Below are 16,187 nucleotides of genomic sequence, written 5' to 3' on the forward strand. Positions count from 1 at the left end.
GGGGTTGATTTGATGGGATGGGATTGGGACGGAGCAAAGGGGAGATTCTGCACCTCCTCCCTGCTGCGGCTGTGGTTGGGTTGCTCTGAGCAGGGGGATTGGGGAGCAGATTTGGATGTTTGGGATCCCAAAAAAGGAAAGCTGTGGGGATGCCTGTGCTGGCTCGGGTGTGGGTGCAGCTCTCAGCAGGGTGGGAGGGCTGTGGTCCAACCTGATCCTGCTCCAGGAGGAGCTGGATGAGCAGCAAGGCTGGGCTGAATCACAGCGTCAGCCTCAGGAACAGGAGGAGCTTCTGAATCCCATTAATGGTTTTTAATGCTGGTGCTACAACCTGGATGGAGCCTGGATGGTCACACCGTGGTTTCCTGCTCTGCTGGGGCTCCCTGTGCTCCCCTCTGCCTCCAGGGCTGTGGAGAATTCCCATTTCCCTGCCATGGGAATGCCCTGGGTGTTTTCAGCTCCTCTCTGGGATCAATCACCCAGCACCACCTTCCAGAAATATTTGCTGAGGGATTTCCTCGTGTTCTTGTGGCTGGGGAGGGCTCCTCCTGTGTGCCACCAGAAAGGAGCATGAGCTGCCTTTTCCTCCTTTACCAGTCAATATTTACTGTGCCAGGCAAGCTGTCAAAGTGCTGCTGCTGCTGCTGCTGCTGCTCTCTCGGTGTCGGTGTTTGCTCCTCCTGCCTCGCTGGAGCCCTGCCCCAGAGCCTCCCACTCTCCTGTTCATGGCACGGGGGAGTTGCTAAAGACAGGGCTGGGGGAGCCTTCCAGGACCTGCCAGGTCCTGATTGCCCCCTCTGCTCTGATGGGGGCAGCGAGGGGCCGAGCTCTGGGGCTCCTTTTGTGGGGTTCAGAGCAGGACATCCCCTCCCAGGGGCTGCTTTGTGACTCAGGCTTTGGGCAATTCCTGCTGGGCCGGAGCTGCTGGGTTTTCAGGGGGGTTTGTGTGTTTTCTGTGGTTTTCTGTTTTTGGGGTGGTTTTGTGGTGGATTTTTTCTGGGTGTTTTCGTGGGTTTTTTGTGGTGTTTTTAGGTGTATTTGTGGTGCTTTTGTGGTGTTTTCAGGGTGTTTTCGTGGTGGTTTTGGGGTGTTTTTGTGATGTTTTTTGTGGTGTTTTCTGGGTGGTTTTTTTTTGTGTTTTTGTGGTGTTTTTGTGGTGTTTTTTGGAGTGTTTTTGTGGTGTTTTGGTGGTGTTTTTTGGGGCGTTTTTGTGGTGTTTTTGGAGTGTTTTTGTGATGTCTTTGTGGTGTTTTGGTGGTGTTTTTTGTGGTGTTTTTGGAGTGTTTTTGGGGTGTCTTTGTGGTGTTTTGGTGGTGTTTTTTGTGGTGTTTTTGTGGTGTTTTTGTGATGTTTTTTGACCTTGCTGCATCCAGAGCTCGGCAGGGGAAATCGAGCTCCATTTTCCTTTTCCAGCAGCACCTGTGAGAGTTCTGTGCCCAAACCCAAGGGGAAGGGTTAAAACCCCTCAGAACCTGAATTACCCGGAATTTGGGATGGCCCAGACAGATGTGCTGCCGTGGCAACACATCTGCTCCAGCCCATCTGCCTCAGAAAGGGCTGGAGTTTGGGCAGGGGAAGGCACGGGATCATTTATTGAACCCCGAGGTGAAATCTTGACCACAGGATCATCTGTTCAACCCCAAGGTGAAATCCTGCTCCCACAAAAATCCACGAGGGAAGGTGACAAGGAGTGTTTCCAGCAGTTTTTTACAAACTTTGCCAGAGCCCTGTCCAAAAGGATTTTTGGTTTGTGCACCCCTTGTGTGCAGCACTACCTGGAGCTTTGTCACTGCAAGTCCTTCGTCTCTTTATTTTCAATTAGTGAAACACTTTATTTCCCCATTTCTGCAATTCCTGTGATCGCCATGGATGTTTTTCCAGAGAGGAATTGACATTTTCTGCCCTGCCTTTCCTCTCAGCGTTGCCTTTGTTGTCTCTGACGAGAGCCCTGAAGATCCTCCCTGGCAGAGACCTTGCCTGGCACGGTGCTGGATTTGTTAAAGTTGTTTGGCTGCAGCAGGAAACTTTTCTCCTCCTCTGCAGAGAAGGCAGCCTGCTCCTAATTGCTTTCTGCAGCTTGGCCAAGTGAAATCCATCCCTGTGCCCTCGGAGATGAAGCCAAAAAATAAATATCCCCAATGGGAAGGAAGAGCATTGCCCTGATACCCCTCAAACCTCCCCTGGCACAGCTCCAGATGTGGATTTCTCCCCAATATCCAACCTAAACTTCTCTTTCAGTTAGAAAGGTCCTCATCATGATGTTCAATGGCACTTCTAATTGGTTTTGGTTTTTTCTCCAAAAGAATTAATTGTAAACTGCCTAAAAATGAGAGGGGAAGGCAACCTCAGCTCCTGCATTCACTGAGGGATGAGGGAAACCTTTCCAGACCCAGAGACCTCCTGAAGAGGCTAAAAAGGAGAAAATAAAATAAAATAAAATAAAATAAAATAAAATAAAATAAAATAAAATAAAATAAAATAAAATGGAACCCCACACATTTGAGCTGATAAGCAAAAGGAGCTCCCCTCTGAAATCAAGGTTTAAAAACCCTCACAGGGAAGGATTTCTCCCCAATATCCAACCTAAACTTCTGCTCTCTCAGTTAGAAAGGTCCTCATCATGATGCTCAATGGCACTTCTAATTGTTTTTGGTTTTTTTCTCCAAAAGAATTAATTGTAAACTGCCTAAAAATAAGCAGGGAAAATAAGGGGAAAGCAACTTCAGCTCCTGCATTGTTCACTGGGGAATGGGGGAAAACTTTCCAGACCCAGAGACCTCCTGAAGAGGCTAAAAAGGAGAAAATAAAATAAAATAAAATAAAATAAAATAAAATAAATAAATAAAATGGAACCCCACACATTTGAGCTGATAAGCAAAAGGAGCTCCCCTCTGAAATCAAGGTTTAAAAACCCTCACAGGGAAGGATTTCTCCCCAATATCCAACCTAAACTGCTCCTCAGTGCCCCTCTCAGTGGCTGGTTTGTAATTCAGGCTTTGGGCAATTCCTGCTGGATTTTCAGGGGTTTTTGTGTGGTTTTGGGGTGTATTTGTGGTGGTTTCATGGTGTTTTTTTGTGGTGGTTTTTGTGGTGTTTTTTGTGGTGTTTTTCGTGGTGTTTTTGTGGTGTTTTTGTGGTGGATTTTTTCTGGGTGTTTTCGTGGGTTTTTTGTGGTGTTTTTAGGTGTATTTGTGGTGCTTTTGTGGTGTTTTTGTGGTGGTTTTGTGGTGTTTTCAGGGTGTTTTCGTGGTGGTTTTGGGGTGTTTTTTGGAGTGTTTTTGTGGTGTTTTGGTGGTGTTTTTTAGGGCGTTTTTGTGGTGTTTTTTGGAGTGTTTTTGGGGTGTCTTTGTGGTGTTTTGGTGGTGTTTTTTGGAGTGTTTTTGTGGTGTTTTTTGGAGTGTTTTGGTGGTGCTTTGGTAGTGTTTTTTGTGGTGTTTTTGTGGTATTTTTTGACCTTGCTGCATCCAGAGCTGGTGCATCCCCTGGCAGGTGAAATCAGGCACCTTTTTCCTTTTCCAGCAGCCCCTGTGAGAGTTCTGTGACCGAAGCCGAGGGGAGGGGGAAGGGTTAAACCCTTCAGAACCGGAATTCCCTGGAATTTGGGATGGCCCAGACAGATGTGCTGCCATGGCAACGCCTCCAAGGCAACGCTGCAGGGATGGGGATGGGGATGGGGATGGGGAACCTCAGCCCTGCCCTGCCCTGCCGGCAGCCCCTCATTAGTGGCAATAATTAATTATCCAGCAGGGCTAACGAGGCTGGGCTGGTAATTTGCTGCTTTATTGGTGATGTTCTCCCGATTTGGCTGGCAGAAAAGGGCGGTTAAAGCCACTTTTTCTGCGGGTTTTGTGCTTCTATTTCAGCCCATCCAGGGCTGGGAATCCTGGGGAAAGGGAACAGAGAGCAGCACACCCAGTTTGATGGGGAAACTGGGAATTGGTGCCTGGGGGATGCTGGGCTCATTTTCCAGCATCCAGGAATTATCTGAGGGGAGAACTGTACCTTTATAGGTGTTAAGAGTTCCTCACCTGCCTTTTCTTGGTGTTCTGCTTTGCTGAAGGCCAGGACTCAGCTCCTGCAGGCTCCTTTTGCCATGAAAAAGGAGATTTCTGGTGAAGTTGAAGCTCCTGATTCACCAAACCAGGATCTTCTCTGGGAGCAGCACGCCCAGTTTGATGGGGAAGCTGGGAATTGGTGCCTGAGGGATGCTGGGCTCATTTTCCAGCTCCAGGAGTTTTCTGAGAGGAGAACTGCACCTTTATAGATGTTTAAGAGTTCCTCACCTGCCTTTTCTTGGTGTTCTGCTTTGCTGAAGGACAGCACCCAGTTCCTGCAAGCTCCTTTGCCATGAAAAAGGAGATTTTTGGTGAAGAAGCTCCTGATTCCCCAAACCAAGAGCTTCTCCAAGTGACCTAGATGTGAATTGTTAATTTACAGAACAGCCTGCTCTGGAATAGGGGAAGGAACAGGAAAATGATGTTTTTCCCCCTTCTGAGAGGTTTTGCTCTGTGCAATGTGTGTGACAAGGCAGCCCCACACGGATCCTTATCAAATCCCTGTGGCCTTTATTTGCTGATAAACCACCCCAGCAGGGGCTGTTCCATAAAACCACATTTTGGCATTTTTCTGGCAGGGAATCACCACCTTTAGGGAGCTTTTTTGAGCAGAGGGATCTCTCCTGAAAGCCCCACATTGAAAGTGTGACAGCCCTGGGGAAATGGAGCTTTCCTGGGAGGGATGCTGGATTGGAAACCCTGGGAAAACGGGCAGAGCGAGCTTCAAAAATGAGATAAAAGGAGGATAAAACCTGCTGAGCCTTGTGCCCACATTGCTGAGCGTGCTGCCATGGGGTGTGTGCTCCTTTTGGGGTTTCCTGTGCTTGGGGCGTCCCTGCTGGTGTCCCCATGGTCACCCTGGGCTCAGGGTGGGTTTGGATGCTCCTTTGGGGCTCTCAGGCTTCAGTTTCTCAGTGTTTGCCCCCCACCCTTTATTTATTTCACCCCCAGGGTTAACTCTTGTCCTTTGTAAGATTTCTGACAGCAGGCACAGATTTTCTGTGGTTATTCGATTATCAGCACTGGATGGAATTCTCTGCTGCTGGAGCTGCAGGTATGATTTTTCATCAGGGGCCATCTCTATTAAATCAGAGGATGCTCCTTCCTTGGTTTCAGTTTCCACTCAATCTTGTGGTTTCACACTCAAATTAACCTCAAATTTCTTGGTTTGCCTGCATGTCCGGGCTTTTCCACAATTCAGTTTTTGTTCTGCTGATCTTTAACCACTGAGAATCAGGATAACCTGTCCAAAATCAGACGAATTTAGGTTTAGCCCACACATTGCCCATTCCTTTAGCCTTGCAAACCCCAGGCAGTGGCACTGAGTTATTCTCTGTATATTCTCATTATATATATTCTCATATATATAATGATAGTTATATAATAATATATAATAATTATAGTTATTCTCATATATATATATGTATTCTCCCTGCTCTGTAGGAGCAGGCAACAGAATCCTCAAAGCACTGGGGGCAGAAACATTTCCCTTATTGCTCCACTCATTTCCCAATTCTTATCCCTTTGAGGGTTTGCCTCAAATTCCCTATGGGAGTCACCCAATTAAAAGTTTCTTTTCATCACATTTCAGATGAGCTCTCTGCCCTCCAGTGCAACATTCCCATCAGAAAATCACCTGAATCAGCAAAACCCTCTGCTCTTTCCCCACCGTGACCTGCTTGGCCACGTTCCCATCAGGGGCAGGGTTGCAGAATTTCTGCCTCATTTTTCCACTCCTGCACTTTGTCCAGCAGTGGAGGGAGAAAGGGAGGAGAGGAGAATTAATTCCTGCTGTAATCTTACAGTCAGTCTGAGATATTCCTCAATTTCAGGATTTCCCAAGCCTGCTCAGCAGCAGAGCTGAGTACATTGAATTCAGGCACAATTTTAAGGCTCCTCCTGGATTTTCCAAACCCATTCAGCAGCAGGGCCATGTACACTGAATTCAGGCACAATTTTAAGGCTCTTTTTGGATTTCCCAAGCCTGCTCAGCAGCAGAGCTGTGTACATTGAATTCAGACATGATTTTAAGGCTTTCCTTGGATTTTCCAGACCAGCCAAACAGCAGAGCTGTGTACATTGAGCAGCAGAAGCAGCCTTAAAATTGTGCCTGAATTCAGTGAATTCAGACACATGAAGCTCTTTGGATTCCAGGCTGCTCAGCAGCAGAGCTGCTGCAGAATCGGGCACATTAGCTCGTTGATTCCCAACCAGTCAGCACAGAGCTGTGTACATTGAGTAGCAGATGCAGCCTTAAAATTTATACCTGAATTCAGACACAATTTTAAGGCTCTTTTTGGATTTCCCAAGCCTGCTCAGCAGCAGAGCTGCATGCACTGAGTTCAGTCCCAGCAATGTCACCAGTGATGACAAAAAAAGAGCTGCTGAGGATCTTTCCACTGGTTTTTGATCTTATTTTAATTAATTTTGAATGAACCTTCATTTTAATTAATTTTGAATGAGTTAATGAAAAGTGCCAACCCTGTGGCACTTTTGGTTGTCCAGTCTTTCCAAATTCATATTTGGCAAAAAGTCAGTGGTGCCAACAACCCCGAGTGTGTCAGAACCACGGGGAGCAAAGCTCATCTGGAAAATCCAGTGTTTGCAGCAGACATCCATTGTTTTGGTGCCTCAGAGAGAAAATAACTTGACCCTAATGAAGACAAGAGTGGCAGGCGCTGCTTTAGCTCACTAGAAATTTAAAAAATGAAATGCACATATTCTTTATTTTGTATTAATACACTGTAACTGCTTTACAGAGTCCAGCAGATCAGTTGCATGTAAATACTACAGATGAACTTGCCAAACTGGAGCTCACAAAACTAGTGCATTTATCCCAAAGCAGAGACTAAACCCTCTAAATCCTTAAAAAAATACATTAAAGAACATACCACACACACACATATTGCACTTTTCTCCGTATGAAATTTGTACCCCATATACATCACACCAAAGTCTCTTCAAAGGAGGCTGTAGTACAAGATAATAAAGCTAATAATTACTCTAACAGTAGTGTACACAGTTCTCTAATGTTAGAACAGAAGAGATTGGAACAAAAAAGCCACTTCAAAGGAGTGGGAAGCCGTGCCCAATGGATCCTCTCTGTATGAGAAGGCTTCAGAAGCCTTTTAGTCCTAATTGGCTTAAAGGAAATTACATGAAATGTTAAATACGCTTTTGGCTGAGGGGAAGGAGTCAGTCTAAAAACTACATTAAAAAATACTGCAGCTCCCCCTGCCCAGCCCTGCAGAGCTCCAAGGAGCTCCCACTGCTTGGCACATCCTGGTAAATGAATTGCAGAGCTCCAGAACGGAATTATTTTTATCTTGTGAGTGCTGAAAGGTGCGGGCTCCCGGAGCTGGATGGGGAAGGAAGTGGATGTTGATGTTGTTGTGGCAGTGCCCCAGCCCCTGGGGCAGCGCTGGGAGCAGCTCTCCCTGCCCAGGGGCCGATCCCACCCTGACTGCACAAGGGGAAGGGGCAGGGCAGGGCCAGGCCTCTGTTTGCTCCTTGCTCCTGCAGATTCTGTCAGGCTCCTTCCCTGCAGGTGCCACTGGGTCTGTGTCACTCAGATTTCCTTCTGAAGGGAAGGAAACAAACCCTTCTCTCTTTAAAGCAGCTTTCTGGCCATCTTTATCTCTGCACTCCTTTGTGCTGCCTTGAGGATCCCTGTGCTGGCAGAGGTGGAAGCTGAGCACTCTTGGACTGGGCCAATGTCAGAGAAGGTTCCAGAGTTGTCTCTACCTGCCCACACAGGGACCAGGCCCCTTCTGTCACCCTTAAACCCTCTTCCCTTCACACACTGCCTAAACCCCTCCTATTCCGTGTTTTAATGGGATCTTATTGCTGTAAACGCTGATTTTCACCTCCCTCTGCCCTGGGGATTTGCAGCACCAAAGGCCAAACCTTCCAGCAAACTCTGGTGTGCTCAGCACAGTTCCTCTCTCGCTCTCTTTGTGCTTTGATGAAGCTGCAATTGTGCTTGGTGTTTGCTCAGGAAAGGGCTGGCCTGGCCCACACCACCTCCTCAGGGCCAGAGCCAAGGCCCAAAGTGGAATCTCAGCTTCCTGCAGCTCCCTGAGCCTCCCCCTGCTGGGACCTGGATTCCATGAGTGGAAAGTTGTGGAGACACAGCTGCAGGTGGAGCTGGAGCATCCCTTGAAATGGCTGACACATCCAGAGGCTGATGCTGAAATATTGCTGTGATACTTTCAGTGACCTATATACACGAGCCACTCAAGCACTGAGGAAGTCACACCTGCCCCACACGGTGGGACGTGTGCTCTGAAGGGACTTTGGCCACAGCCGGGATATAAATGGGGTATTGTCTACTTTCTTCAGAAAAAAGCATATAGGCTGATAAAGAACTGAAAAAGGCACAGCACTATCACTTCACAGGGGTGGTTTTTTTTACTTTTTATAAGCTCATTGTTTGTTTGTTTTTTTTTTATCCTTAAAGTTCTAAAACCCTAAATAACTGTCCAAATATACAAAGCTCAAGAAACCACCAGCAACACATACTGCAAATTCAAAACACAGTTTTGTTTGCTTGTTTGTTTTTAAAATGCAACCCAGGGACAGGTGGATCCTTTCCAGCGAGCAGAATTCCTCCTGAATGAGGGGGTGATTTTAAAAGCCACCCAGGTGGATTTTATTTTTTTTTTTTAATGCCATTTCCTGCAGGTCTTGCTCTCTTTCATGGCTCTCTTACCTTCTGTCTCTGCTGGATCCTCCACAATTCCAATGCCCACCCAGAGGTCTCTCCACACAGTCCCAGGCTCCTTGTGACAAAGTCAGGCCCAGATTCCTTCAGCAGACAGTGGAGAGCTCCTTGGCAGGTTTGGGAAATCCTGTCTGGGTGCCAGCAGCAGGAAGGGGAGGCTGCCTGAGACGCTCAGGGCTGCCCACAGAGGAATTCCAGAGCAGGAGCTCAACCCAAGGGCAGCTTCCCCTGGATTCCACCTCGTGCTCCTGTTCTCCGGAGCATTTCAGCTGCCATCAGCGCAGACCCGAATCTACCCTGAATTTCAGTGAAAAACTATTGCTTTTATTGCCAAGAAGTACGAGAAGCGTGCACTCACTCTCCTCTCTGAGTGGATGGTGGATGGATGCTGCCAAACTCCCCGGATGTTTTCAGAAGGGGCTTTTTCCTTCCTCTGAAATTCTCCTTTTTTGCCTCCTTCCGCACAGACTTGGTGGGATGAAGCTGCTGTTGAACTCCCTGTTCTCCAGCCCCAGCCACTGGGGCCAAACACCTCCTGCTTTTTTATTTTCCTTCCAGCCAGGTGGATTTTCAGTTCCCCTGTCAATCTGAGAGTCGAAAAACTTCGACGTGGGTGGGGTAGGAACAGGGTGAAAAAAAAAAACAAAAAAAAAAAACAAAAACAACCAAAAACCAACCAAAAAATTCACATGCTTCTCCTTTTGTCCTTCCAGCGTGCCCTGGCTGCTAATTGACCAGGACATACCCACCGTGCTGGGGATCCACAGCCTCCATCATCTCACAATCAAAGAGTCCGGGCAGCTCTGGCAGGGAGTCGTAGCTGGGCTGGGGCTCTGCAGAGCTGCTCTGGCTCTCGGGCGCTGCCCCGGGGCTCTGGGGGGCGGAGGGGACGGCGGGCAGCTCACAAGTCTGGTAGGGGAACGGGAGGGGCTGTGCCGGCTGTGCCTGCCCCGGCGGGGACAGGCGCGACGGGCCGGGCTCCAGCTGCACCTTGGGGAACGGCCTGAGGAAGGGCTCGAAGGGCAGCTGGCCCGAGGAGGGCTCCAGCACGGGGCTCAGGGGCTGCTGCAGGCTGAACTGGGCTGGCTGCTGCTGCTGGGGCTGCTGCTGGGGCGGCTGCTGGGGCTGCAGCTCCTCCGGGCACGGCAGGGGCAGCGCGCTGGCCCGGGGGTACGAGCTCTCTGCTATCTGCATCTGGTTAAAGTAGGCCTGCAGCTGGGACTGCTTCTGCAGGAACAGCCTCTTCTGGTGCAGCCTGCAGCGGGACAGAAAAAATGGTTATTCTGGCCATTTGGGCCACAAACACAGCCCAAATCCCCGGGCAACCCTGCTCACTGACTGCTGCAGCACAGCAAAGCTGTCACCTGCCAGTGTTATCAAACATCTCCTCTGATAGCTCTATCACACATCTCCTCTGATAACTCCATCAATTTTTTAAGCTAACCCCCTGCATTGTTTAATTCACTTTGTTAAGAACGAGATGCATTTTTTGTGCTTGTATTTCAAAGCCTGAAGATCACGCAGAGAAATTTGTAAACATATGTTCTTGCTTGTAGAAGAAGTTTTGAAGTGAAACTTTCCTTTTTCAGATTATTTCTTAATGGACAAAGAGAGTTCCAGTTCTTTTGTTACTCTTGAGAGTAATTTTTGTGCCTAATTTGGGGGATTCTCACCTGTGCTCCTGCTGTATTTTAAAGCCTGCTGTTCGCTGCTCTGGGGAATCTGGGAGCTGAAGATCAGGCAGGGAAATTTGTAAACATATGGCAGAACTTGTTCTTGCTTTTAAAAGAAGTTTTGAAGTGAAACTTTGCTTTTTTTAGATTATTTCTTAATGGAGAAAGAGAGCTCCAGTTCTTTTGTTACTCTTGAGAGTAATTTTTGTGCAGAATTTGGGGGATTCTCACCTGTGCTCCTGGAGCTGCTGCTCCAGACTCCGGGGCAGCTCCTTGCAGTAGAGCTGGCAGGTGTTGGGAGCTTTGGAGAGCAGAGTGGGCTTCTGCAGGGAAAGCAGAGCTGCTTTAAATGGCTGTTGATTTCATGAATGAGTCCAGAAACATTTCCTACCCCTCTAACTGCCCAGCTGTCCACAGAGCCACTCTCTAAACCCATTGGCTTCTAACCCTTAGGCAATATTTTTGCAGGACAGATTATGCCATAAAAATCCATGGGAAGCTTCTTCCCAAGTGGAAGAAGCTGCAAGCTGGAAAACTGGGGAAAAAACCCCAGTTTTTATGAACTAAAGGTATATCAAAATGGGTTTGAAATAAAGGGGGTGTGGAAGAGGAAGGCCCAGGGGGTTAAGAAGTGGCTCCTTGGGTGCTGATGCAGAACCCTAAAAACTCCTCTGTGGGCCCCTTCTGCCAAGCTGCAGGGTCTGCTCTGACCCTTGGGCCTGTCTGCAAGCAGAGGGTGTTGTTCCATCAAAAGGGGATCACCTTCAGCAGCCACACCATTGTTTTCCAGTTGTTCAGTAACTGAGGGGTCCCAAAGCTTGCTTTCATTTCAATCTCACTTATAGCTTCTATATTCTCCAAATCTTTTGCCAGACAATCATATTGATAAGGCTTTCCTGTTTCATCTCCCCAACTGGGCAGAGCAGGTCGGGGCAGAGGAGGGTGGGGCAGGGCAGGGCAGGGCAGGGTGGCATCCACAGGGCAGGGTGGCATTCCCAGGGCAGGGTGGCATTCACAGGGCAGGGTGGCATTCCCAGGGCAGGGTGGCATCCACAGGGCAGGGTGGCATCCACAGGGCAGGGTGGCATCCACAGGGCAGGGTGGCATTCCCAGGGCAGTGTGGCATTCCCAGGGCAGGGTGGCATTCACAGGGCAGGGTGGCATTCCCAGGGCAGGGTGGCATCCACAGGGAGGGCAGTGTGGCATTCCCAGGGCAGGGTGGCATTCCCAGGGCAGGGTGGCATTCCCAGGACAGCACAGGGGTACCTGCAGCCGGTGTTTCAGGTACTGGGTCTCCAGGCTCTGCCTCCTTGACAGCACTGGGGGCTGTGCACCACTGGGGAAAGCAGCTGGAGCCTCCTGCTGCTGCTGCTGCTGCTGCTGCTGCTGGGAGCCTTCCTCCTGCAGGGGGAAGAGGAGCAAGCTGCATGGCCAGAAAAGGCTCCCTTAAGCCTGGCTTTGAGGGTTTTCCCTGCCAGAGGTTCTGTTGTGTTCCTGTTCCACTGAAAACGAGTCCCCATTCAACAACTCAACATTCACTCTGCACATCAGTCTGTGTGTAACTGCAATCTGCTCCCTGCAGTTGGGCCTCCACCAAGAAAAGGTGTCACTGGCCTTTCCTAAATCCCAAACACCCCTCAGACTGAAAGCAGTGATGCTGGGTTTGGGAAGCTGGCAGAGCCCCTCACTGACACCACAAGGGTGGGTAAGGGCTGCAAATTCTGCAGTCTGGGGAAGGCAGAAAGGAGAAAGGGACATTGAATCTGTCCATCAGCTCCTCCCAGATCTCCACACCACCTCATCCTCTGCTGATCTGTCCCACAGCACTGAGATGGAGCCCGAGCTCTGCTTTAATTACCTGTGCAGGGCTGTTAATGAGGTCCTGCAGCTGGGTGGCAGCTGATGTCAGGGAAGGCTCCTCCTCTGATCCCATCTGCTCGTACAGCAGCTGCACTTTGTTCAGCTCCAGGATTCCTTTGGTGCGTGCCAGGTTCTGGAGGTGCTGCCTAAATGCTACAATTCCTGTGGAGGAAAAGGGAAAGAGAAAAGGGAAAAGGGAAAAGGGAAAAGGGAAAAGGGAAAAGGGAAAAGGAAAAGGGACAAGGGAAGGGAAGGGAAGGGAAGGGAAGGGAAGGGAAGGGAAGGGAAGGGAAGGGAAGGGAAGGGAAGGGAAGGGAAGGAAGGGAAGGGAAGGGAAAGGGAAGGGAAGGGAAGGGAAGGAAGGGAAGGGAGGGAGGGAAGGGAGAGGGAAGGAGAGGAGGGAGAGGAGAGGAGAAGAGAAGAGAAGAGAGAGAGAAGAGGAGAGAGAAGAGAGAAGAGAAGAGAAGAGAAGAGAAGAGAAAGAGAAGAGAAGAGAAGAGAAGAGAAGAGAAGAGAAGAGAAGAGAAGAGAAGAGAAGAGAAGAGAAGAGAAGAGAAGAGAAGAGAAGAGAAGAGAAGAGAAGAGAAGAGAAGAGAAGAGAAGAGAGCAAAAACCCCTTGTCAGAACAATCTGATTTTCTGGTCAGCCCAGGAGATGAGCTGAGTGACAACCAAGCCACAGCTGAGCACGGAGGGCACTTCCTGCTGTGCCTGGGTGTCAGTGCCATTAAACCAGATTGTTACCCAGCTGCCTGGTGCTGCACAGAGCAGGTACCTTGCGTGAGCGAGGTGTCGGAGGCGCGGCGGCCCTCGCGGAAGCTGACCGGGGAGCGGTTGTGAGCCTCTCGTTTGTGGCAGCTCAGGGCCTGCATGGCTGGGTTGGCAGGCCGCAGCCCCAGGAACGGCGAGGTCACCGCTGCGGGCTGCTGGCTGCTCAGCACCATCTCCTTCAGCGAAGGGGTCTCGCCCAGGAATTTGAGGTCCCTCTGCACCGAGCCCATGTCGTACTCCGAGTCGATGCTGCCCAGGGAGGAGTTCTCATCCAAGGAATAGACTTTCCCTGGCACAAAAAAACCCAAAATCCAGGATAAGAGTGAGAATCAGCACCACTGACTCCAGCTACTCCTGCCAACAGTGGCTATCTTAGAGTGAACAGCCAAAGAAATCAATTTGGACAAAGGAATTGTCAAGTGAAACTTGCAGTACAATAATGGGGATTTGCTGCTGGGTTTTTGCAGTGTTTTGCAGCAGCCAGACACCCTGCAGATCTTCACTGGAAAGGGTTCAGGGCTTTTTAAATCCTGACAAAACTGCAGCCCGAAAGGCATGGTCACCTCACTGGTGCTGGAGTCCAGAGGGTTTTATTTCCCCACTGCTCTCTGCCAGCTCACCTTTAGGGATGAATGATTTGGGGACATTCAGTTGAGAAAGCAGCCAATCTTGCCACATTTCCCAGCAAATTTTGGGGTATTTTGTGGTTTTTTTTTCCTTTGTCTTTTCTAGTAAATAGAAACTGTCTTGTAGTCATCACTCATAACCCCTCACCGCAGAGGATGAGCTTTGAGCTGAGCTGTACCTGTGCCTGGCACCATCACCAGCTGGTTGGTGACCTCAGCCAGGGTGTGCCTCCTCTTGCCCCCTCGAGCCGCCTGCAGGGCAGCGAAGGCCTGGGCTGGGTCCTCCTCTGCCTCTCCTTCGGCCTCGATTCCTTCATCAATGGAGGTTTCCATCATGCTGGAGGGCAGGGACTGGCACCCCTTCCTCATCACCACGGGGGGCACGGGGTCCAGCAGGCAGCCATTCACCTGGGGGCACGGGGACAGCTTTGTTTGGGCACAGCTCTGTTTGTGCCCAGCTCTGTTTGTGCCCAGCTCTGTTTGTGCCCAGCTCTGTTTGAGCCCAGCTCTGTTTGTGCCCAGTTTTGTGCCCACCTTTCCTTGTGCCCAGCTCTGTTTTGTGCTCACCTTTCTTTGTGCCCAGCTTTGTTTGTGCCCACCTTTGTGCCCACCCTTCTTTGTGCCCACCTTTCTTTGTGCCCATCTCTGTGCCCACCTTTCTTTGTGCCCACTTTTGTTTTGTGCCCACTTTTGTTTTGTGCCCACCTTTCTTTGTGCCCATCTCTGTGCCCACCTTTCTTTGTGCCCACTTTTGTTTTGTGCCCAGCTTTGTTTCCTGCCCAAAGCATCACCCCCACAAGCAGCAACTCCCTGGCCTGAAGGAATTGGGATCTTTAACTCTTAAGTAAGATTTGCCATGTACAATTCTTCATTTCCTATCTACATTCCCTTAACACTCAATTCCCTAAAATGAAATATTCTTATTCCCACAGTTCTGTGCTCTCCAGGACTGGGTTTTTTTGTTTTTTTTTTTTTTTTTTTTTTTTTAATTATTAAAAACTTTGCCAGCTTAGCCACAAGTACAAAATATTTCTGGAATGTGCAATACTGCTGCTCCCCCCTTCCTATACCTACTGTGCTCATTTATCAGGCTCAGATAAACACCAGGAAAAAAACCCCAGCCTTGCATTTCATCCTTGCAGGGCTGTGCTCAGGAATAACTCCATAAATGCACCTTTTCCCAGCACAACTCCACTTGATTTATGTTGTTCCCCTGCAAACACAGGCTGCCTGGAGAAGCTGTGGAATCTCCCTGCTTGGATTTACCCAGCCTGATAAAGCCCTGAGCAGCCTCCCTCAGCTTTGACTCAGCTTTAGAGGCACCTCCCCAGCCTAAACTGCTCCTGGGGTTTTAATTCTGGTTTTATTCTCCAAGCCAGTTTGCCATGCACCTTAACTAATTCTTTGCCATATGAAATTATATGGGTTTTAAGGAAAAATATAATTCTATATATTAAATTATATTATTTATTATTTATTTTCAATATGCTAAATTATTATTTATATATTTAAAATATTTCATTAACATTCCATTTATTATATTACTATTATATATATATAATATATTAAAATATATATACACATGTACTATATATATACACTTATATTATATTATATTATATTATATTATATTATATTATATTATATTATATTATATTATATTATATTATATTATATTATATTATATTATCTTTAAAATTAATTAATTAGTTTATTTATAAATATTCCCATGTCCTGCAGCTTTCGGAGCCTCTGTCCTGTAATTACTGCTGCACAAATAGGATCACACTGGGTCAAATATGGATGGAAAATCCATGTTTTATCCAATCCTTTACCACAAAATCTGGCACTGCTGCAGCTGATTTTATGTAAAGCCATTTTTTGGGGAGCCATTCCTGAATTTTCCTCCAAGTTCTTGGGTCTTTTGAAAAGGAGTGTTTGGAAAAAGAGCTTTCACTGCATGGACAGCAACCCTTAACAAATGGTCTTGAGGCAGAACTATATGGCAGGAAAATACCAAGAAACAGCTATAAGTAATTTAAACAGCAGGAAAATGATGATTCCTGCACGGGAGAACTCTGGCTCTGCTCAGTTTTGACTGAATGGATTTTACCTCTAAATTTCATTTTTTTGAACACCTTCCTTCCCATTTGGGACTTCCCCACTGAAATGCCTGGCACTGATGTGGCAGAAAGGAGGAGCAGAACCCATCCCACGTTGGCTCCCTGCAGATTTTCCAGGGATCAGAGCCTGGAAATCTTTAGTGCTCAAGTCCTACAAAAATTAAGAATATTCCCAAGTGAGCCCTGACACCTCACTGCTGTCACCAGCTGCTGACCTACCCTGGCCAAAGTGCAGCTATAAAGCCAAATAAAGCTGGAAATGTTAATTTTGAAGAGCCTTTGAACTGGTTTGTGCTTTCCAGCTGCCACAGACCACACAAGGAGCCCGAGCTGAGAACCAGGGCCACACTCCTGGTG

At 48.3% G+C, this 16,187-nt stretch overlaps 1 protein-coding gene across 1 annotated transcript in view; it reads right to left on the reverse strand.

The window, feature by feature from the left end:
* Window positions 1-6,762: 6,762 nt before the first annotated feature.
* Window positions 6,763-16,187, reverse strand: part of SIK2 (salt inducible kinase 2) — a 36,587-nt gene continuing 27,162 nt past the window's right edge. Inside the window, exons 10-15 of the mRNA XM_064731948.1 lie at window positions 13,887-14,115; window positions 13,086-13,370; window positions 12,310-12,473; window positions 11,718-11,852; window positions 10,683-10,774; window positions 6,763-10,033 (exon numbers count right to left, since the gene is read on the reverse strand). Coding sequence (XP_064588018.1) covers window positions 9,505-10,033; window positions 10,683-10,774; window positions 11,718-11,852; window positions 12,310-12,473; window positions 13,086-13,370; window positions 13,887-14,115 — 1,434 coding nt within the window. The 3' untranslated portion in view covers window positions 6,763-9,504. The remainder of the gene's footprint in view (window positions 10,034-10,682; window positions 10,775-11,717; window positions 11,853-12,309; window positions 12,474-13,085; window positions 13,371-13,886; window positions 14,116-16,187) is intronic.

The sequence above is a fragment of the Zonotrichia leucophrys genome, chromosome 24 (genome assembly GCF_028769735.1).
Source record: "Zonotrichia leucophrys gambelii isolate GWCS_2022_RI chromosome 24, RI_Zleu_2.0, whole genome shotgun sequence".
Taxonomy (NCBI): domain Eukaryota; kingdom Metazoa; phylum Chordata; class Aves; order Passeriformes; family Passerellidae; genus Zonotrichia; species Zonotrichia leucophrys.